Source organism: Bubalus kerabau, chromosome 19, assembly GCF_029407905.1.
Source record: "Bubalus kerabau isolate K-KA32 ecotype Philippines breed swamp buffalo chromosome 19, PCC_UOA_SB_1v2, whole genome shotgun sequence".
Classification (NCBI taxonomy): domain Eukaryota; kingdom Metazoa; phylum Chordata; class Mammalia; order Artiodactyla; family Bovidae; genus Bubalus; species Bubalus kerabau.
Genome location: NC_073642.1, coordinates 22,180,268 through 22,202,121, shown reverse-complemented (window position 1 = coordinate 22,202,121; position 21,854 = coordinate 22,180,268). Strand labels below are relative to the sequence as shown.

Here is a 21,854-nt window from a genome sequence, read left to right as displayed (position 1 = left end):
TGCTTTGTCAGCGCATGTGTCTCTTCGGACAATTCATTTCCGAGTGTTAGACAAGAGCCCACTTCCGGGCCCTGGAAGGGGTCCCCCCTCCTGCAACAGCTGTATCATTTTACATTCTCACCAACAGTGTGTTAAAGTTCCGATTTCTGAAAAGACAACCTACTAAATGGGAGAAAATATTTGCAAATGATATAATCAATAAGAGTTAATATTAAATGTACATAACGAGCTCACACACCTCAACATAAAAAACTCCCAAACAACCCCATTGAAATATGGGTGGAAGATCTGAAGACATTTTTCCAAAGAAGACTTACAGATGGCCAACAGGCACATGAAAAGATGCCCAACATCGTTAATCATCAGAGAAATGCAAATTAAAGCCACAATGAGATATCACCAAACATCTGTCAGAATGGTTATCATCAAAAAGACACAAATAAATGGTGAGGATGTGGAGAAAAGGGAATCCTCATACACCAGTGGTGGGCACATAAATTAGTGTAGTCAATGTAGAAAACCACACTGAGGTTTCTCAGAAAACTAAAATAAGAACTGCCAAACGACCCAGCAATCCCACTCCTAGGTATACCTCCCCCCAAAATTAAAACACTAATCTGAAAAGTACACACACCACAATGTTCACAGCAGCATTATTTATAATTGCCGAGATATAGAAGCAACACAAGCGTCCATCAACAGATGAATGGATAAAGAAGATGTAGGATAAAACAACAACAACAACATAATGAATATTACTCAGCCATAAAAAGGAAAGAATTTGCCAGTTGCAACAACATGGTTGGACCTATAGGGTATTATGCTAGGTGAAATAAGTCAGACGATATCATTTATATGTGTAATCTAAAAAAAACTAGTGAATATAACAAAGAGAAACAGACTCATAGACATAGAAAATAATCTAGTAGGTTAACTATGGGAAGAGGAGACAGGGGAGGGAAAAGATAGGGGCAGAGAATTAAGAGGCACAGACTTCTACGTATAAAATAAATAAGCTGCAAGAATATATTGTAGGAAACAGGGAATACAGCCAATATTTTGAAATAACTATAAATGGAATACCACCTTTAAAAGTTGTGAATCATGGCCTTCCCTGGTGGGTGAGTGGTAAAGAATCCTCCTGCCAATGCAGAAGACACAAGTTCAATCTGGGAAGGTCCCACGTGACACAGAGAATCTAAGCCGGTGTGCCACGACTATAGAGCCTGTGCACACCAAGCCCGAGAGCTGCAACTACTGAGCCCATGTGCCACAACTGCTGAAGCCTAAATGCTCTAGAGCCCATGCTCTGCAATAAGAGGAGCTACTGCAATGAGGAGTTTGCCGGCGCAACTAGTGAGCAGCGCCCACTCGCTGAAACTAGAGAAAACCCCTCACAGCAACGAAGACCCGGCACTGCCAAAAATAAATAAATAAATAAAATTTATTTTAAAAAAATTGTGAATCACTATTTTGGACACCTGAAGCTTATATAATATTTTACATCAAGTCATGCCTCAATAAAACACAAAAGAGTTATGGGAATTCCCTGGTGGTCCAGTGGTTAGGACTCAGCGCTTTCACTGCTGTGGCCCACATTCAATTCCTGATTGAACTAAGATCCCTCAAGCCACACGGTGCACCAAAGAGGGGGAAAAATGTTCCAATTACTCCACATCCTCACCCACGTTTGTCATTCTCTTGTTCTTCTTCCCTGACTCTGAGTCCGGGATGGGTGGACAGCAGAGGAGAGAGAGGATGGAGAAGTGAGAGGAAGGGGCTGGGGAGGCAGTGGTACTGGACTCCGGCCATCGGGGCCTGGAACACAAGGCGTCTTGAACGCTTGAGCCCGGGGAAACAGTGAGGAAGATGCCAGGGGTCCCACTTCCTGTGACGGGAGTGAGAGGAGATTCTATTTGGATCTCAAGGGCCAGGGCCATCCCAGCTGGCACACAGCTCACGGCCTGGGCACTTGGTCCCTGCCTGAATTTACCTCGTGGGCAGACCATCTCCAGGCCAAGGGAGGAAGGCCTGAAGGGCTGGGATCAGCCCAAGGGGCCATAAGGGGCGGCACGCCTGGGTGACTCTGCCTGTGGGCGGGCCCACCGCCCCTCCCTGAGTAGACACTGCCACCTTCTGGCCCTTTGTTGACCAACTGCCCCACCCCATCCCAGGAGGAGCTTTGTCTTAATCAAGAAAGGGAACTGAAATGAGGTTTCCTTTACAGAAGTGAACCTGTGTGTGTGTGTGTGTGTGTGTGTGTTTAGTCACTGACTATGACTCCCACGGACTGTAGCCCACCAGGTTCCTCTGTCCATGGGATTCTCCAGACAAGAACACTGGAGCGGATTGCCATGCCCTCCTCCAGGGGATCTTCCCACCCAGGGACCAAACCTGTCTCCTGTAATGGCAAGCGGGTTCTTCACCAATGAGCCACCTGGGAAGCCTGAGGTTTCCTCTACTTGTTTACAATCCTGTCTTCCTGGGGCCCACCCAGGTTGCCTGCCTCAGAGCCTTTTCAACCTGTTGGTCTCGCCCACAATGAGCTTAACGCAAGGGCTGCTGCTATACTGCTCCAGAGATAGGCTTTGTCTGCCTTGATTTTCTGTTGACTGGGGGCAGGGTCTCACTGTGGACTGCCGTCATTGCTGGGGTAAAGGGTCCAGCCACAAGCGCTGTTTCCAGGGTCTCTCCATTGTTTCTTTGTTTGCTGGTTGGTCGGTTAGTGTTTTGGTTTTTGTTTTTGTTTTTTGGAGGGGGTGGAAATCCTCAACTATTGTTCCCTCTTAGGCAGGCCCGCTGGGATCCTATGACTAGTTAACCAGTTTCTCAAGTTTCTGAAGGTGTTTATCTCTCTCTCTCTTTTTTAAAAAACAGTTTAACTTCCCCCCTCCCCTCCGCCCCCCTCCTCTTTGTCTCATTACTTGAAGTGTGGACAAACATTTCCTCCAGGCCCCATAAGAACCTCTGTAACTTGGCCCCAAGCCCTTTGGGGGACTTCCCTGGTGGTCCAGTGGCTAAGTCTCTGAGCTTCCAATGGAGGGTGCCAGGGGTTAGAGCCTTGGTCACGGAAATAGTAATAGCTCCCACATGTTGCAACTAAAGATCTTGAATGCCACAACTAAGACCTGGCACAGCCAAATAAATACACTAAAAAAAAATTTTTTTTTAAGGAAGCCCTTTGTTTGGCTGTCTCAAACTCAGTGTTAAAACCCAAATCCTCTCCAGCAGCAGACCCCACTGGAAGACCACTCTTCAATCTTCACCAAGACCAGTTCCTGGGTCTTCCCATTCCCAAGTCCCAAATCGCTAGACTACCATGTTGACTGGTTTCTTGTCTTAGATTCCAGGATGTCCAATAATGTTGTCCTGGCCTTGTCCAGGGAGGCCCTGAGTCCCTGGGGATTCAGTGGGGGGAAGGAGGAACCTGGCGGAGAGGCCAAGGCTTCCCCGGTATACACCGCATCCACCGATGGTCCGCCCCCATTGCCCACCTCCTTCCCTGACTTGAAGATTCTCTTCCCACTTCACGTTTCCTCCCTCCTCGCCACAGGGCAGATCTATTCATTAACGACCTGCAACAATGCAATTCTTTCTTCCTCTTCCCCTAGGCGGCATGTTTCAGAGGTTCCTATGGAGACTGGCCTTCTGGAGGTTGAGAGGTCATGGCCAGACCACATGTCCCAGCCAGTTCGCAGCCAGTTGTTCAGAGGGCGTCCTTCCCTTCTACCCAAAGGTGGTGGCTGTCAGATATTCTGGAAACAAGGACGCTCACTCCTAGAGTCCTCAGGGGTTGCTAAGGGGACCTTGGGGCTTCCCAGGTGGTGCTACTGGTAAAGAATCTGCCTGCCAAAGCAGGAGATATAAGAGATGTGGGTTCTATCTCTGAGTTGGAAAGATCCCATGGAGGAGGGCATGGTAACCCACTCCAGTATTTTTGCCTGGAAAATTCCATGGACAGAGGAGCCTGGAGGGCTACTACAGTCCATAGGGTTGCACAGAGTCAGACGTAACTGAAGCGACTTTGCATGCACACATACAAGGGCTCTCTGAGGTTGTCTCTATTCCGCAGGTTCGACCCAGGGCTTCAGAAGCTGTCCAGACTGTGACATCCGGCAGGGCAGACACAGATCAGCCCTTTTGCTCCCCAAGGGCCCCGTGGGGTGACCGTGAGTGACAGTAACAGGGAAAGAGACATGGTAGGAGGTGGGAGGAACCACCCCTCTGTTCCTGGGGGGTGTTCCTGGGGGCTGCCCCTCTGACCATCAGACCTAGAAGGACCAGGTCCTGCTGACACACCCTCCACCCCATTGGCCATCCTCTTTCTGGAATTTTCTGCAAGCCATTTTTTTTTAATGGTCTTTCAGCCATGTCTGACTGTTTGTGACCCCACGGACTGTAGCCCGCCAGGCTCTTCTGGCCATGGGATTCTCCAGGCAAGAATACTGGAGTGGGGTTGTCATACCCTTCTCCAGGTGATCTTTCCAACCAAGGGAAAGGTCTCAGGTCTCCTGCAGTACAGGTGGATTCTTTACTTTCTGAGCCACCAGGAAACACTACTATGAAGCTCTTTGAAAAACAATTATAATATATATATTTCACACCTAAGTACATGAGACTGGAATTGGGTTTATAAAGTTTCCTTAGTTTATTTATTTTTATTTTTTGGCTGTGCCTTGGGGCATGAGGGATCGTAGTTTCTGGACCAGGGATTGAACCCTTGCCCCATGCATTGAAGTCTTAACCACTGGACCACCAGGGAATCCCTATAATGTTGATTTTATATTTAGTCTCACTTAAAAGTTTTCAATAGCCTCCCGCAGATCCTGGAATAACAGAGTCCTTACCAAGTCTGGAACATCCCATGAACGGAGGAGCCTGGTGGGCTGCAGTCCATGGGGTCGCTAAGAGTCAGACACTACTGAGCGACTTCACTTTCACTTTTCACTTTCATGCATTGGAGAAGGAAATGGCAACCCACTCCAGTGTTCTTGCCTGGAGAATCCCAGGGATGGGGGAGCCTGGTGGGCTGCCATCTATGGGGTCGCACAGAGTCGGACACGACTGAAGCGACTTAGCAGCAGCAGCAGTAGCAGTACAAAGTCTTGAAGGCCCAAGAGGAACCAGCCCCTGCCCCGTCCCCTGAACTCACCACGCAGCCCTCTCCCCTGGCTCACCAGACTCCAGGCACACTCATCTTGCGGTCCCGCCATTCCAAGCCTGATCCAGCCCCAGGGACTTTGCACTGACTGTTCCTTCTGCTCAGAATGTTCTTCACACCTGTGGCCTCACGGCCGGCTCCTTGTTGTTTGGTTTGTAGCTTAGACGTCAGCCTCTCCTGACTACTCCAGTCTAGAGTAGCTTCCCCTTCCGTAAGCTCTATCTCCTCATCCTATTTCACTTTCTTCTCCATACATAACTCTGTCTGAAGCTTACACTTCAGGATCCCTCACTCACATAGACCCCTTCCAAGGGTCTCCCTAATTTTGTATTATTTTCTCAGAAAGGATCCCCTCCTCGGCCAATCCAACTGTGTAAGCTCCAGGCCCCTCAGAATCTAGACTCATCTGTACGCAGAGCAAAGGACCAGGCTGTATTTGGAACATCCTGTGCCTGCCATTGGCAGGAATACAGACTCAGCATTCCTCCTGCCAGGCTATTTCAACACTCGTGGCCTCCCTGATCACTTTGGGTCTGGATGCCAAGAGGAAACCTTGCTCAGGAATCTGGGTAACTGCCTTGCTCACTGTACCCAGGATTCAAGGTTGAGTTTGGGGGCAGAGTGGGAGTGGTGGGGGGAGAGAATGAGGGATGTCCAAACTCCAAAGGCGGCTCTCTGTGCATCTCCCTTCTGGACACCCCTGCCCTGACTCCCCGAAACAGACATAAACATTCTCAATCAGCAGCCATACCACTCTCTATTTAGTGAGGAGACTGAAAAATCTACACTTCTGTAGAATCTTTAATCTCTTTCTTTTCTGAGATATTTTGGCAAAGCTAATCCTAAGGTCTATCACTGACTCCTCTCACCAGCTTGAGCATATATTCCGTGTGCAGGTTTTAACCCTCCTGCTGCCTCACAACCTGGCTAAGTGATCACACAACTTTTCCATTGGGCCTTCTGCATAACCACCACCGATTAATCGGAGAGGAAACCTAATTACCTCCTAATGAAGTTCAGGTCTAAATGATTGAAGAAGGACTTTCCTGGTGGTCTGGAGGCTAAGACTCTGTGCTCCCAATGCAGGGGGTCCGGGTTCAATCCCTGGTCAGGGAACTAGATCCCACATGCCACAGCTAAAGATCCTGCATGCCCCAACTAAGACCCGGTGCAGCCAGATAAATAAAAATGAATAGTCATAAAATTTTTTAAATGACTGAAGAGGTAACTCTGGTTCAAAGGAAAAGAGCTAATGCTTCCAATAAATTTCTATATCTATGCTGAATTCAGGGAGGCAGTTTCCAAAGACATATTTTCTATTTAATTAAGTGAGGGGAGACTTGGGGAGACCACAATACCCTGTGGTACATCCCATGACACAATGGAAAACTCACTAACCTGCCATTGAAAGTCCTACTCTGTTCTGGGCAAAATGATTACCTTCTTCATGGAGTTACTATGCACATTGTCCCAGTTAGCTCAGGCTGCTGTAACAGATCACCCCAGACAGGTGGCTGAAACAGGTAACTTGTACTTCTCACATTTCTGGAGGCTGGGACTCCAAGAACAAGATGCCGGCTGATTCCATGTCTGATGAGAACCCATTTCCAAGTTGCAGACACCTGGCTTCCCCTTGTAACCTTCCCTGGTGGAAAGAAATCTGGAGACACCCTCAAGCCGTTACGGGGAGCCGCGGTGAGCTGTCCTTAGTATCCAGGCAGACTGCCACCTCCTGGTGGCCAAAGCAGTAAGAAAGTTGATGGTGAATGAACTTACTGAGGTTAAGGATTGCAGACACACAGCATTCACAAAGACTCCCGTCTGTGATGTTGGGCAGTGACTCCAGCGAGGACTGTGCCTGACCCCATCCCATACACGTGTTACTTCTGACTTCAGCTCATCTCTTTTTAACTTCCACTGACCAACTGGTTGTCACAAACTCCACCAGTCTCCTGCGTGTTTCCAACTATTCATCCCCTCACTCTCTGCCTCCCACTCGTCAGAGGAAATAGATGCCATCAGGCAGCCACGTCCTCCCCAGGAAAGAAGGGGGGAGACTCTCCCGTCTGCCGCCGGGGGCTCAGACCCCTAAGGGTCTGGGGCCTCAGCCACCTCTTGCCTTTATCCTTCTCTCTCACTGGCATATTCAGCCTCACCTCTGCCAGCTCCTTTTCCTGAGCATTTAACTTTGCCAAAGGTTGGGAACTCTCTGGAGGTCCATTAGTTAGGACTCTGAACTCTCATGGCTGAGGGGCCAGGGTTCAGTCCACGTTGTCGTTGTTGTTCAGTGGCTACGTCGTGTCTAACTGTCTTAAAACCCAAATTCCCAAAGCCCTCCTTCCGCCTCGGCTCTCCCTTCTGATTCCTTTTTCCTGAAAGAGAGGTCTACACTGGTTGACCCACTTTGCTAACTCCTAGGCTTTCCTCAAGCCATCGCTGGGAAAGCACCTGCTTTCCCTGCGGCAGCTGCCGTACCACCCAGCAGAGAAACAGGAGTACCCACTGCCAAGGTCAGAGATGGCCTCTGGTTTTTCTTTTTGGTTGAGCTACGTCTTTGTTGCAGCACACAGGCTTTTCTCCAGTTGCAGTGCGTGGGTTCAGCAGTTGTGGCACTGGAGCCTAGTTGGCATGCAGCATTTGGCATCTTAGCTCTATGACCAGGGGTTGAACCTGTGTCCCCTGGATTGGAAGGCAGATTCTTAACCACTGGACCCCCAGGGAAGCCCCACAGATGGTCTCTGGATGGCTAAATCCAGGAAACACCTCTCAGTGCTCCATTTCTTGTCTGTTCTGTAGTTTTCCCACTTCAGTCCATCCTTTAGGAATCTCACACTTTCTGTGACAGCCCTTCTGGGTCTCCTCTTCCTCCAGGGCCCTCAGGTATTGGTGCCCCGCAGGGTTTCATCCACCCTCCCGCCTCCCCTCATCTCCTCCATCCTCACAGCACACTGTCTTCCTGAGCAATCTTTTCAGACCCAAGGCTTCCACCACTATCTCTAGGCTGAGAACATTTAGGAGGAAGGAACATGTTGAAGGTGCTTCCCAGATGGTGCAGTGGTCAAGAATCCATTTGCCGATGCAGGAGATGTGGGTTCAATCCCTGGGTCAGGAAGCTCCCTTGGAGGAGGAAATGACAACCTTATTCAGTATTCTTGCCTGGGATATCCCATGGACAGAGGAGCCTGGTGGGCTACAGTCCATGGGGTCACAAAGACTTGGACATGATTAGAGACTAAACACACTCACAACATGCTGAAGAATGCAAAATAAGCATATATGGGAGGTCTAGTGGTTAAGATTCCATGCTTCCAATGCAGGGGGCACAAGTTTGATCTCTGGTTGGGGAACGAAGATCCCACATGCTACATGGCTCAGCCAAAAATGAAAAAAAAAAAAAAAAAGCGCATATGAACCGAGACTACCGTGTGAAGGAAGACAGTTGAGGGAGAAAGGAAAAACACTGGGTCCTTCTCTTATGACTGTGGGCAGATGAGCACGCCACCCTACGTCCTGGATTTCTCACAGAACTGGAATAAAAATAGTACACACTTCATAGGGTTGTTATGAGGCTTAAGCGGGATAATTCTAGAATAAGCACCCAGTGTCTGTACTTGTCAGCATCATGACTCTGTTATTTGCAGGGGTAGAGAAGCAATAGGGAGAAGAGAGGTTAAGCTGAGACATGGTAGCTTGGATCCAGGTTTTGAAATATATGAAAGCAGTAGACTGATGGGGTCTCTTTGCCAAGGGCATTCCTAACCCAACAACACAGACACCATGGGGCTCAGAGCCAACCTGGAAGCTCCTTTCCAGGCCTGCTGCTCTCCTTCTGGCCATCTGGTTGACCTTGTGAGCCCCTGACGTGAGTTCAGCAAGTGGTTGGCTACAATGCCCTACGTGCATGTCCCAGGCATTCCCAAGACAGTCTGTCCTGAAGCAGGGGGAGGTGCCGGTGGCTGGGAATGATAAACTGTTTACAGTCAGGGAAGGAAAGGTCACCTTTGGGCTGTGACCTGGGGGAAGGGACACTTGTCCCGGGGGAACAAGCACTAGTCCTTAAGAAGTACATTGAACCTGCCCTTGGCACTTGTCCAGTCGCCAGGTCTTAAACACAAATGCTACTTGTTAGTGACACAGGCTTCAAATGAAGGCTCGTAGGCTAATTTGTGATAAGTGTGCTAAGTCACTTCAGTTGTGTCTGACTCTTGGCAATCCTATGGACCATAGCCAACCAGGTTCCTCTGTCCATGGGATTCTCCAGGCAAGAATACTGGAGTAGGTTGCCATGCCCTCCTCCAGGGAATATTCCCTACCCAGGGTTTGAACCCGAGTCTCTTATATTGCCTGCATTGGTAGGTGGGTTCTTTAACATTAGCTCCACCTTCAGCCTGCAATGCAGGAGATCTGGATTCAATCCCTGGGTTGGGGAGATCCCCTGGAGGAGAACAAGGCAACCCACTAACAGTATTCTTGCCTAGAGAATCCCCATGGACGAGCCTGGGTCAGCAGGGTTGCAAAAAGTCAGATACAACTGAGTAACTAAGCACCACACACAGGCCACCAATTCCATGATGGCTGCAGCCAACTTATACAAGCTCAAGAGGGCCAATTGTTAAATTTTCAGGAATTTTGTAAGCTAATTATTAAACATAGGCACTATCAAAAATTAAGTTATGTAAACTCACAATGAAATAAACCATATTGAATGACTCTAAACTCATTGATTCCTATTTTATGGTTTTACTAGTATTTCTTCTCTTCACGATATTTCCATGTATTGTATCTATCTGATGGAAAACTCTAACGTGGAAATACAATACAACTCTGTGTTCAGTGATGTTATGTTAGTAGTTCGAAATTGGCCATGGTGGAAGTATCTATACTCCAGAAATGCTACAAATCAACATACAAACACACCCTCCATAGAGTTGGTTGTTAACATTTACTGGGGACTTTCCTGGTAGTCCAGTTGTTAAGAATCTGCCTTGCAATACAGGGGACATAGGTTTGATCCCTGGTGGGGGAACTATGATCCCACATACCTTGGAGCAACTAAGCCTGTGATCCGTTGCAACTTCTGAGCTCATGCGCACCAGAGCCCACACATCACAGCTAGAGAGTCCGTGAACTGCAACGCACAGCCTATGTGCTGCTACTAAGACCCGATGCAGCCAAATCAATTAATTAAAAAAACAAAACATTTACCAGCACCCCCCTGGATAAACTGACGTCTAGAAAAAAAGATTTTTTTTGGCCCTGTGACTTGTGGGATCTCAGTTCTCAGACTAAGGACTGAGCCAGGGCCATGGCAGCAAAAGCCCATTATCCCAACCATCAGGCCACCAGGGAACTCCTACTGAAATTTTGTCTTTAGCCACTTCTTATGGGCTCAGCTGGTAAAGAATCTGCCTGCAAAGTGGGAGACCTGGGTTTGATCCCTGGGTTGGGAAGATCTCCTGGAGAAGGGAACAGCTATCCACTCCAGTATTCTGGCCTGGAGAATTCCATGGATTGTATTGTCCATGGGGTCCCAAAGAGTCAGACGTGACTGAACGACTTTTACTTCTTACGAGTTTCAGCAGTCTCCATCAGCTCCACAGAAACTGGACCTTCTAGGTTTGGTAGTGTAGTAGTGTTAGTTGCTCAGTCATATCTGACTCTTTGCAACCCCATGGATTGTAGCCTGCCATGCTACTTTGTCCATGGGACTCTCCAGGCAAGAATCCTGGAGTGGGTTGCCATTTCCTTCTCCAGGGGATCTTCCCGACCTAGGGACCTAACTTGGGTCTCCTCCATTGCAGGCAGATTATTCACCGTCTGAGCCACCAGGTAATCTCACTGGACTATATCCCACAGAATGTGAATGTTATTGTGTTCAGTCGCTAAGTCATATCCAACTCTTTGGAATTGCAAAGAGTTGCAAATGGACTGCAGTATGCCAGGCTTCTCTGTCTTTCACTGCCTCCTGAAGTTTGCTCAAACTCATGTCCATTGAGTTGGTGATGCCATCCAACCATCTCATCTTCTGTCACCCCCTTCTCCTCCTGCCCTCAATCTGTCCCAGCATCAAGGTCTTTTCCAGTGAGTCAGCGTTTCACATCAGGTGGCCACAGTATTGGAGCTTCAGCTTCAGCATGAGTCCTTCCAGTGAAAATAATGGTGGTCATTACTGATCACTTAACACCTGTCTCACCCTCCTTCGGGTTGCCCTTACAACATCACCATGAGCTTGGTATTAAATTTTACTCTACCATTTTACAATGATAAAGTGAGCCACAGAGAAAGTAAGTAATTCTCTCTCAAAGTAACCAGAAAAAAAAAAAGGTAACCAGAAAAAATAAGGTGGAATCCTCTCCTAACCACTACAGATAAAGAATAATCTGATAAGGAAATGTGATTAAGTGGCTCAACTGCCACTCCTTCAAGTCACCAGCCCTGACTTTAATTTTCCCTACCAAAGGGCATTCATCTTGATGTTGTTTTATTGTTCTTAGTCACATTAAATAAAACAGAATATGTCCTATCCCAGAACTTTAGACTTTAATGAATAAGTAAGACTGTTCTGGAGTTAACTGACCCACTCTTTCAGTTGGCATGTTATCATTCAGTCTCTCAGTCGTGTCCAACTCTATTCGACCCCATGGACTGCAGCACACCAGGCTTCCCTGTCCTTCAGCATCTCCTGGAGTTTGCTCAAACTCACAACCATTGAGTTGGTAATGCCACCCAACCATCTCGTCCTCTGTCATCCCCTTCTCCTCCTGCCTTCAATCTTTCCCAGCATCAGAGTCTTTTCCAATGAGTTGGCTGTTTGCATCAGGTGGCCAAAGTATTGGAGCTTCAGCTTCAGCATCAGCCCTTCCAATAAATATTCATGGTTGATTTCCTTTAGAATTGACTGGTTTGATCTCCTTTCAGTTGATGCAGTACTTCTAAACAATCAATTATTAATTAGGAACTGAATCCAGCTATGAAACCAACTCAGTTCAAGACCTGCACACCTCTCATGAAAGCTAAAGACCAGAGTCTTTAAAGTTCCCACAACTTGTAAAAGGTTACAGAGCTTGTAAGAGATGAAGACAGGTATTACCTAGGCCTGCCTGGATTCCAGAGTCCCTGCTCCAGTAAGAGGCATATGATGACTGGGTTAAAAAAGCAAAATTCAACTGAGTAAATTTAAAGATTTAATTGTCCTTTTTTAATGATTCATGAATTGAGCAGCACTCCATCTGGCAAAGGAGCTCTGAGAAACTGTTCAAAGGGGAAGACTTTATAGGCAGGAGGCAGGGCAAGGAAGTTATTCTAGCTGAGTGGATTGTTTCAGGCAAGGTCACCTTCCTTTAAGGGGAGGCTGGTACTATCAGGCAGGTAACCCTTACTAGTGCTGACCAGGTAATTCCAGATTGGCTGATTAAAGATCACATTCCTGGGAGAGGCTGAAAATGCCAAGAGGTTAGGGCTTTTTGTTTTTTTATTTTATTGAAGTATAGTTGATTTGCAGTGTTGTGTTAGGGGCTTCCCTGGTAGCTCAGCTGGTAAAGAATCTGCCTGCAAAGCAGGAGACCCTGGTTTAATTCCTGGGTTGGGAAGATCCCCTGGAGAAGGGATAGGCTACCCACTCCAGCATTCTTGGGCTTCCCTGGTGGCTCAGTTGGTAAAGAATCAGCCTGCAATGGCTACCCACTCCAGTATTCTGGTGTGGAGAATTCCATGGGCTGTAGTTTTGGAGAAGGAAATGGCAACCTACTCCAATATTCTAGCCTGGATAATCACATGGACAGAGGAGCCTGGTGGGTACAGTCCATGGGGTCACAGAGTCAGACACAACTGAGTGACTAATTTTCTTTTTCAGTGTCGTGTTATAGGTTAGTTATTAAGTCTTGACTTGCTGATATGGGGTTTAGCACAAGGGAATTCATTTGGAGTCTGTTGTCTCTTTTTCAACACTATTAGGCATTTACTTTAAAAAGTCTTGTAGAGGAATATTTGTGCTAGGTTGCTTCAGTCATGTCTGACTTTTTGCAACCCTATGACCATAGCCCACCAGACTCCTCTGTCCATGGGTTTCTCCTGGCAAGATACTGGAGTGGATTGCCGTGCCCTCCTCTGGGGGATCTTCCCAGAAGAATATTTAATGGTAAAGAAAAAAGCCTGTTAAGTATTAAATTAAGGGACTTACCTGGTGGTCCAGCGGCTGAGATCCTGAACTCCCAACACAAGGGGTCCCAGTTTCATCCCTGGTCAGGGAACTAGATCCCAAATGCTGCAACCTGCATGCCACAACTAAGACCCAGTGCAGCCAAATAAATAAAATACATTTTTAAAAGTATTAAGTTAAAAATGGATGCTAAAAAGAATCTGAATTTTATTAATTCTTAGGTACATATTGTTTTTCACATTTAACATGTCTGGAATAGGGTGCATCAAAAATCAATTCCAGGGGAATTATAGATATCAATGTGAAAGGTAAAACAATAAAGCTTCTAGAAGATATTACAGGGCTAAGAAAAGATTTATCAACAGGAAATAAGACATAAACATAAAAGGCTAATAAGTTGGACTAAATTAAAATTAAGATTTTTTTTTTGCATCAAAAGACATTTTAAGTGAATGAGAAGGTGAGCCAGTGAATGGGGGAGAAAACTTTTGCAATACATATATCCAAAAAGGGGACTCATATCAGAATGTATATTGAACTCCTACAAATCACAAACTGGCGAACAATCCAATGGAAAAAAAATAAGCAAAAAGCTTGAAACAGGCACTTCACAAAAGAGAATATTCAAATGGACAATAAGGATATGAAAAGAAGCTCAATCTCATTAGTCTCCAGGGACATTCAACTTGTTAGTCTAACACGCTGACCAATTGCTCCCCAGAGAACATGGGAAATGCAATTTAAAACCACCATGAGAAGCACAATACACCCACAAGAATGCCTAAAACTGAAAAGAATGAGAATGTCGACTGTCAGCATGAGATGCAGAGAAACCAAAGCTCTCTTAACAGGAAGAATATAAATTAGACACTCAGAAAATTGTTTGGCAGCGTCTGTTAAAGTCAAATGCTTGTCAGTATCATCCAACAGAATTTCATACAAATGTGCAGCAAAAAATGAGAACCAGAATATTCACAGAAGCATCATTAATAATAGCCCCTACCTGGAAACCACCCAAATGCCATCTGTAGTAGAAGGGACGCATTGCGGCAGATTCATGAACAGAATTTTATATAGAAGCAGAACTAATAAATTACAGCTACATGCAAAAACATGGATGAATTTCACAAACAGCATTGAGAACAAGTAAGACACAACAGAGTACATACAGTATGATTCCATTTACAGAAAAACAAAAATAGGCAAAAGCAGTCTATTTCAGTAGAAGTTAGGATAGCAAATGGGAAGTTGGAAAAGGTAGTGCCTAGAAGGTGGTTTAAGGAGGGTTTGGGGGACCCTGGTGATGTTATGTTTCCTGATATGGGTAGTGATTCAGTCAACATTTGTAAGTTGTACACTGATAATTTGTGTACTTTCTGTATATGTGTGTTAGTCGCTCAGTCGTGTCCAACTTTTTGCAACCCCATGGACTGTAGCCCACCAGGCTCCTCTGTCCCTGGGATTCTCCAGGCAAGAATACTAGAGTGGGTTGCCATTTCCTCCTCCAGGGGATCTTCCTGACACACGGATCGAACCCAGGTCTCCTGCATTGGCAGGCAGATGCTTTACCGTCTGAGCCACCATATGTGTGTATAGATATATATTATACTTCAGTAAAAAGTGTACCAAATAAAGATAAAATCAAACAATTTGAGACCAAGAAGGTTAATTACTCACAGATCTTTGTTGAAAGACCTGTTCAATGATGTCATCCAGTTATCAGGAAATTGCACTCAGCAGGTAGGAGTGGAATGTAAGAACCACTGCAGAGCCAAGAAACAGGCAAACACATAGATAAATCTATTTGGGAAAAAAATGAAGGGGCTCAGAAAACCCAGTGGAACCTAAAATGCTATGGAATAATGACATGGAAAACAGGAGAGGAGAAATTGGACAGAAATTATCTAAGTTTCACGTATTTCTAAGAAGGATAAAGACAATGAGTTGTAAACTTTTTACAGTCAAGTCAAGAATTTAATTTCTAAGCAAGTAAAAATATAATGCATAATTTCTAAACTAGTGAAAAGGGTGAGAAAGAATAAAGAAGTCTGCATTGTTATAGCAGAAAACTAAAAAAGAGGGGGCTTTCCTAGCAGTCCAGCAGTTAAGACTCCATGCTCCCAGTGCTGGGGGCAACAGGTTCAATCCCTGGCTAGAGAACAGGATCTTGCATGCTGTGTGGCGCAGCCAAAAATAAAAAAGAAGAAGCACTTGAAGACAAGCATGGAAAATAGAAAATGCAAAATAAAGTGACAGTCATAGGTTTACAATTTTCAGTAATCCCTATACATGTAAATAGTTTAAATGTGTCTGTTAAAAGACAGGGGCTTTTAAATTTGTTACAAAAACAAAATTAAACTACATGTGATTACATGTAAAACCTAATGACAGAAAAGATGAAAGTAAGAAGCATGAAAAATATATATGTATACCAGGCAAATACCAATGAAAATAAAGCTGGTGTTGCAATATAGGAGAAATCTTAAAGAAAAAAGCAGTATTAAGTATAAGGATGATCATAGGTCAATGATGAAAGGAAAAATTCACTAGAAAAATATTGCACATAAGCCTACACTTTACAACATAGCTTCAAAATATATAAAGCACACATGGATGGAATTACAAAGAGAAACGAACACGTTCACAACCATACTGGGAGAGCTTAACATCTCTCTCCGAAACTAAGAGAGTCAGCTTATAAAAATTTATAAGAATATAGACTGGAAGAACACAATGACAATGTTCTAACGTGCAGTCACAGAAGGCTATATCTTACAATTGCACGTGTATATTCAGTGGCTCAGTCATCTCCGACTGTTTGCAAACCCATGGACTGTAGCCTGCCAGGCTCCTCTGTTCATGGGATTTTTCAGGCAAGAATACTGGAGTGGGTTGACATTTCTTCCTCTGGGGGATCTTTCAAACCCAGCAATCAAGCCTGAGTCTCCTGGGTCTCCTGCATTGGCAGGCAGATTTTTACCACTAGTGCCACCTGGGAAGTCTTAGGGAACTACATTTTTTTGTCTTCAAGAACACACACAAGTTACAAATGTGGCTACACGTGGGACCACAAAGGAAGAGTCAATAAGTGCCGAAGAAGCATGAAACCTTGTGCGATAAAATATAAAATCACTATCAAGCAGAAAGCCCCCAAACCTACTCTGGCATAACAAAAATAGGACAAACTAACATCAGGGCCTTCCCAATGCAATGGGAAGGACACACTTTACATAAAATTTTGGTTATTTTTTTTTTAAGCTTGAATCTAACGATAAGGAAACCATCAGACAAAAGAAACAAAGCAATTGTGAAGGACAGTCTACAAAACAGCTGCCCTGGAATTCTTCAAAAATAGCAAAATTATACACCTCCCACTGATTCTCCCACGAAAGAAGAAGGTACTGCTTTAGATTAGAGAAAGCTAATGAAGGACTTCTCTGGTGGTTCAGTGGTTAAGACTCTGAACTCTCAATGCAGAGGGCCTGGGTTTGATCCCGGGTCAGGGAACTAAATCCCACATGCCACAACTAAGACTCAGTGCAGCCAAATAAATAAATATTTTAAAAAAAGAATCTAATGAGATGTGACAACCAAATGCCATGCCTGAGCCTTGATTCTGGATCCCAGACCATCTTCCCAAATTTAAAGGAATGACTGGGACAGTCTTGGGACAATTTAATACAGACTATAGCTTATATAGCATTACTGTATAAATGTTAAATTTCTTGTGTGCAATAACGTGTCACCCATTTTTTTTTTTTTTTTTTTTTGAGCTCTTAGTGCTTTCCTCTAGGGTAATTCTCCAACCTCTTGGTCTTAGGCTCCCTTTACAGATGGTGATTGCAGTCATGAAATTAAAAGACGCTTACTCCTTGGAAGGAAAGTTATGACCAACCTTGATAGCATATTAAAAAGCAGAGACATTACTTTGCCAACAAAGTTCCGTTTAGTCAAGGCTATGATTTTTACAGTGGTCATGTATGGATGTGAGAATTGGACTGTGAAGAAAGCTGAGCGCTGAAGAATTGATGCTTTTGAACTGTGGTGTTGGAGAAGACTCTTTAGAGTCCTTTGGACTGCAAGGACATCCAACCAGTCCATTCTAAAGGAGATCAGTCCTGGGTGTTCTTTGGAAGGAATGATGCTGAAGCTGAAACTCCAGTACTTTGGCCACCTCATGCGAAGAGTTGACTCATTGGAAAAGACCCTGATGCTGGGAGGGATTGGGGGCAGGAGGAGAAGGGGACGACAGGGGATGAGATGGCTGGATGGCATCACACACTCAATGGACGTGAGTCTGAGTGAACTCCAGGAGTTGGTGATGGACAAGGAGGCCTGGCGTGCTGCAATTCATGGGGTCGCAAAGAGTCGGACACCACTGAGCGACTGAACTGAACTGAAATGAACACCCTGAGAAGTTGTTGAGAACTCCAAAGGGTGTTTGTTTACATAGATTATATAAAACCCTATTTGGGGCTTCCCAGGTGGTGCAATGGTAAGGAATTCGCCTGCCAATGCAGGAGACTCGGATTCAATCTCTGGTCTGGGAAGATGCCCTGGAGGAGGAAATGGCAACCCACTCCAGTATTTTGCCTGGGAAATCCCATGGACAGAGGAGCCTGGCAGGCTACAGTTCACTGGATCACAACGAGTTGGACGTGACTGAGCACACACACGAAGAGCTATTTACTAAATTAAAAGTTAAAACAAAATTTGAAATATGTTTATATATTTATTTAAAAATAACTACATTTTCCAAAATAAAAGAGTTAGTGAGGAGAGCTGTTTTGTTTACATTTTGCAACACTCTTCATATCTGACTTCTCAGAAGTATTAGTAGCTGGATTCTCACACCCGCTTCAGCATTCAGTCTGTTGCTGTATTTTGTTTTGGTTGAAGTGTTTGAAGAAAATCCAGCCTCACGCAGATATGCAGTTGGAAAAAAAGAGGAGTGTTTCAATAGCTTTTTCAGATGTTAGGATTCTTCTCCCCTCCTCCACGCTCTCATTATCAAACACCATTTAATTTTTAAAGATCAACAATACCAAAAACACAAAGTAGAATAAAAGAAAAGTTTTTTATAAATATAATTTAATTAAAGCTGTTTACAACTATTATCTCCTACAGGAGTTACACATGAATTTTAAAAGTATAAGAGGAGTGGTCCAGCAGTTAAGACTCTGTGCTTCCACTGCAGGGGGCACGGGATTAGTCCCTGGTCCAGAAAGTTCCACTTGCCTCACAGAATGGCCAAGAGAAAAAGAGAGAGAGATGAGAGAGGCAGCACAAGCGGCACACAGGGTTAGACGAGCCAGCAGGGGTCTGTGGAACTTGAGGGTTCACTGCCACAGGAAGGGGGACCAGGCGTGAGTGGGTTTTTTTTTAAGATTTACTTTGAATGAGAAAGTGGTAAGTAGCACAAGCAACTGAGAGTGTGCCCCTAACATGAGAGCTCTTCCCCTTCCCACTTCTCTCTCTCTGTGCTGTGCTCAAGTTGTATCCCATTCTTTGTGACCCCATTGACTGTAGCCTGCCAGGCTCCTCTGTCCATGGGATTCTCCAGGCAAGAATCCTGGGGTGGGTTTCCATGCCCTCCTTCAGGGGATCTTCCCGACCCAGGAATTGAACCCATGTCCCTTGAGTCTCCTGCATTGGCAGATGGGTTCTTTGTCACCAGCGCCACCTGGGAAGCCCTCCTACTCCTCACTCCAAGGTATAATTTTTTTGGGGAAAACAAAATGTCCTATATCTAGTTAGTTGTGTTACCTACTATTACATCTCTAGTCTGTTTTCCTGCTGCTGCTGCTGCTGCTGCTAAGTCACTTCAGTCGTGTCCGACTCTGTGCAACCCCACAGACAGCAGCCCACCAGGCTGCCCCATCCCTGGGATTCTCCAGGCAAGAACACTGGAGTGGGTTGCCATTTCCTTCTCCAATGCATGAAAGTGAAAAGTGAAAGTGAAGTCGCTCAGTCATATCCGACTCTTAGCAGCCCCATGGACTGCAGCCTACCAGGCTCCTCCGTCCATGGGATTTTCCAGGCAAGAGTACTGGCGTGGGGTGCCATTGCCTTCTCCAAGTCTGTTTTCCTACACTAAGCAATTCAGCAGGACTGAATGTCCTACAGTTTAACTAATTCTGACACGATCTACTTGCAGAAAGCATTAGATCCTTCAGATTAAGAGCTCAGATCTACAACACTGGTGCTTATCACCAGCCAGGGACATTTCAGTTTCATTTCTGACTCACCCACTAAAAACTGGGGATTTACATGACCCCTTCCTTGGGCCCCATAATTTCCTAGGACAACTCACAAAACACTGGAAAGGTTGATTCACAGTTCTCAGTTTATTATAAAGGATGTATAAAGGCCTCAGATAAACAGCCAGATGAAGAGGTAATAGGGTGAGGTCCAAAGGGGTCCTGGGCACAGGAGATTCTGTCTCAGTGGACCTGAGATGCTCAAAAAGGATTACCTATGAATAACAGAAGGAAACTCCTATCTCTTAGGAAATTTCAACAGTTTTATGAGCTCTGTGCCAGGAACTAGGGGCAAAGACCAAATATATTCTCTACCACAACTTTCTTATAAGGCAGGCATGGCATTGACTGATACCTGGCTTAAAGTCTAAAAATCATGCCCAGATAACACATGTAAGCATTTATAGTTCAGCAGATAAAACTTTCATTTCAGTTAAAATTGAACATGTGTCTGAACCATTGATCTTGATCAAGTTAGGGCCAATGACTGTGATTTGTTCACATCCCCACAGTTGTGGATCAGAAACTATTCTGATCAAATAATCTGCAAAGGAGATAACCTAGCTTCGAATCTATACCATAAAAGCAAAGAGACAATGATTTTCTGCTCAGTTATCACGTTTAGGATCTTTCCAAGGAATGTAATAGGACCCAGGAAGCACCTCTTGCTGTCTGTGCCAAAAGTTTCATGTACTGTCCTTGAGCACGGAAATGGTCAGCTGACCGGCTGTATGCAGTCCACAGTGGTTCTCCCACAAACATCCACACAGCTGTCACACAGCTCTTTTCATCCAGTGTGAAGCCGTGATAAATGACTACAAGAAGCATTATCACCTTTCGTTTCTTCATAAAAATCTGAATCCCTGTTATTGTTGCTCAGTTGCTAAGTTGCGTCCGATGCTTTTCGACCCCACGGATTGCCTCACGCCAGGCTTCTGTGTCCTCCACTATCTCCCGGAGTTTGCTCAAATTCATGTCCATTGAGTCCATGATGCAATCTAACCATCTCATTCTCTGCCATCCCCTTTTTATTTTGCCCTCAATCTTTTCCAGCATGAGGGTCTTTTCCAATGAGTCGATTCTTCGCATCCAGTGGCCAAAGTACTGGAGCTTCAGCTTCAGCATCAGGCCTTCCAATGAATACTCAGGCTTGATTTCCTATAAGATTGACTGGTTTGACCTCCTTGCAGTCCAAGGGACTCTCAAGAGTCTTCAGCACCACAATTCAAAAGCATCAAGTCTTCAGCACTCAGCCTTCTTTATGGTTCAACTCTCACATCTGTAAATGACTTGTGGAAAAAACCCACAGCTTTGACTATACAGACCTTTGTCAGCAAAACGACGTCTCTGCTTTTTTAATATACTGTCTAGGTTTGTCATGGCTTTCTTTCCAAGGAGCAAGCATCTTTTAATTTCAAGGCTTATAGTCACCATCTGAATCCATGAGCCCTCTTTATCTCTTTCATAGTAGTATCCACTGCCATCCAAACTGTAGCAAATTTTACATATCCTAGTGCAAAGACTCCCAGAAAAACATCTTTTCTTTTCACTATTTTAAAATGTATTGAAAAGTAGGCTTTTATTTATTTGGTTTTAATTTGATTTAAATTTATTTGGCTATGCAGGGTCTTAGTTGTGGCAGGTGGGCTCTTAGTTGGAGCATACAGGATCTAGTTCCCTAACCAGGGGTCGAACCCAGGCCCCCCGGGCTGGGAGCGAAGAGTCTTAAAAACTTGACCACCAAGGAAGTCCCAAAACATCTTAACCTTTTCTTCATAATCTGGAAGTTCATTTTTATGTATGGTTATTATGTCTATCTAGGAGTAGTTTCTCTTTATGATTTTTTTTCTAATTCTGGATCTTTCTCATATTTGTCAACTTCCAGTAAAGGACTCCAAGCTGGCACAGCTGCTGCAGACTGGGCTCCAGGCCACAGGGATACCTCAGGTCATCTTGGGACTTGTCCATGTACCAGATCTGCACCATGGTCTGGGCCTGGGGGGCTGTGGGGCTGCGCTTCCCACCATAGTGGGCATTGCAAGAACCGGGCGCTCTGTGACCTGCGTGGGCTGAGCTGGGCAGTGGCCTCTTTTAGGGGGCATCCCAGTTTGGGCCACTGCCCAATCCTGGTTTGCCAGTCATTGAGACTGTGTAAGACCTGACCCAGGGTATTCACTTACAATAACAAAATGTATGAGTGATACTTTCTCAAAGGTTAATTGCAATGTGGACTCTGAAACCACACAAATGTGCTTTTCTCCTCTGTTACATTCAG

General features: G+C 45.2%; 1 protein-coding gene across 6 annotated transcripts in view; it reads right to left on the bottom strand.

The window, feature by feature from the left end:
* SEMA4B (semaphorin 4B) overlaps positions 1-5,565 on the bottom strand; it is a 97,320-nt gene extending 91,755 nt beyond the window's left edge. For 4 of the 6 annotated variants that reach the window (XM_055556521.1, XM_055556522.1, XM_055556517.1 and 1 more), the window contains exon 1: positions 5,153-5,565. Coding sequence is in view for 1 of the 6 variants with exons in the window: in XM_055556519.1 (XP_055412494.1) it covers positions 5,178-5,213 (36 nt within the window). In the remaining 5 variants the exon portion in view is untranslated. The remainder of the gene's footprint in view (positions 1-5,152) is intronic. The other 2 variants (XM_055556518.1, XM_055556519.1) reach the window with 1 other exon arrangement.
* Positions 5,566-21,854: the final 16,289 nt, after the last annotated feature.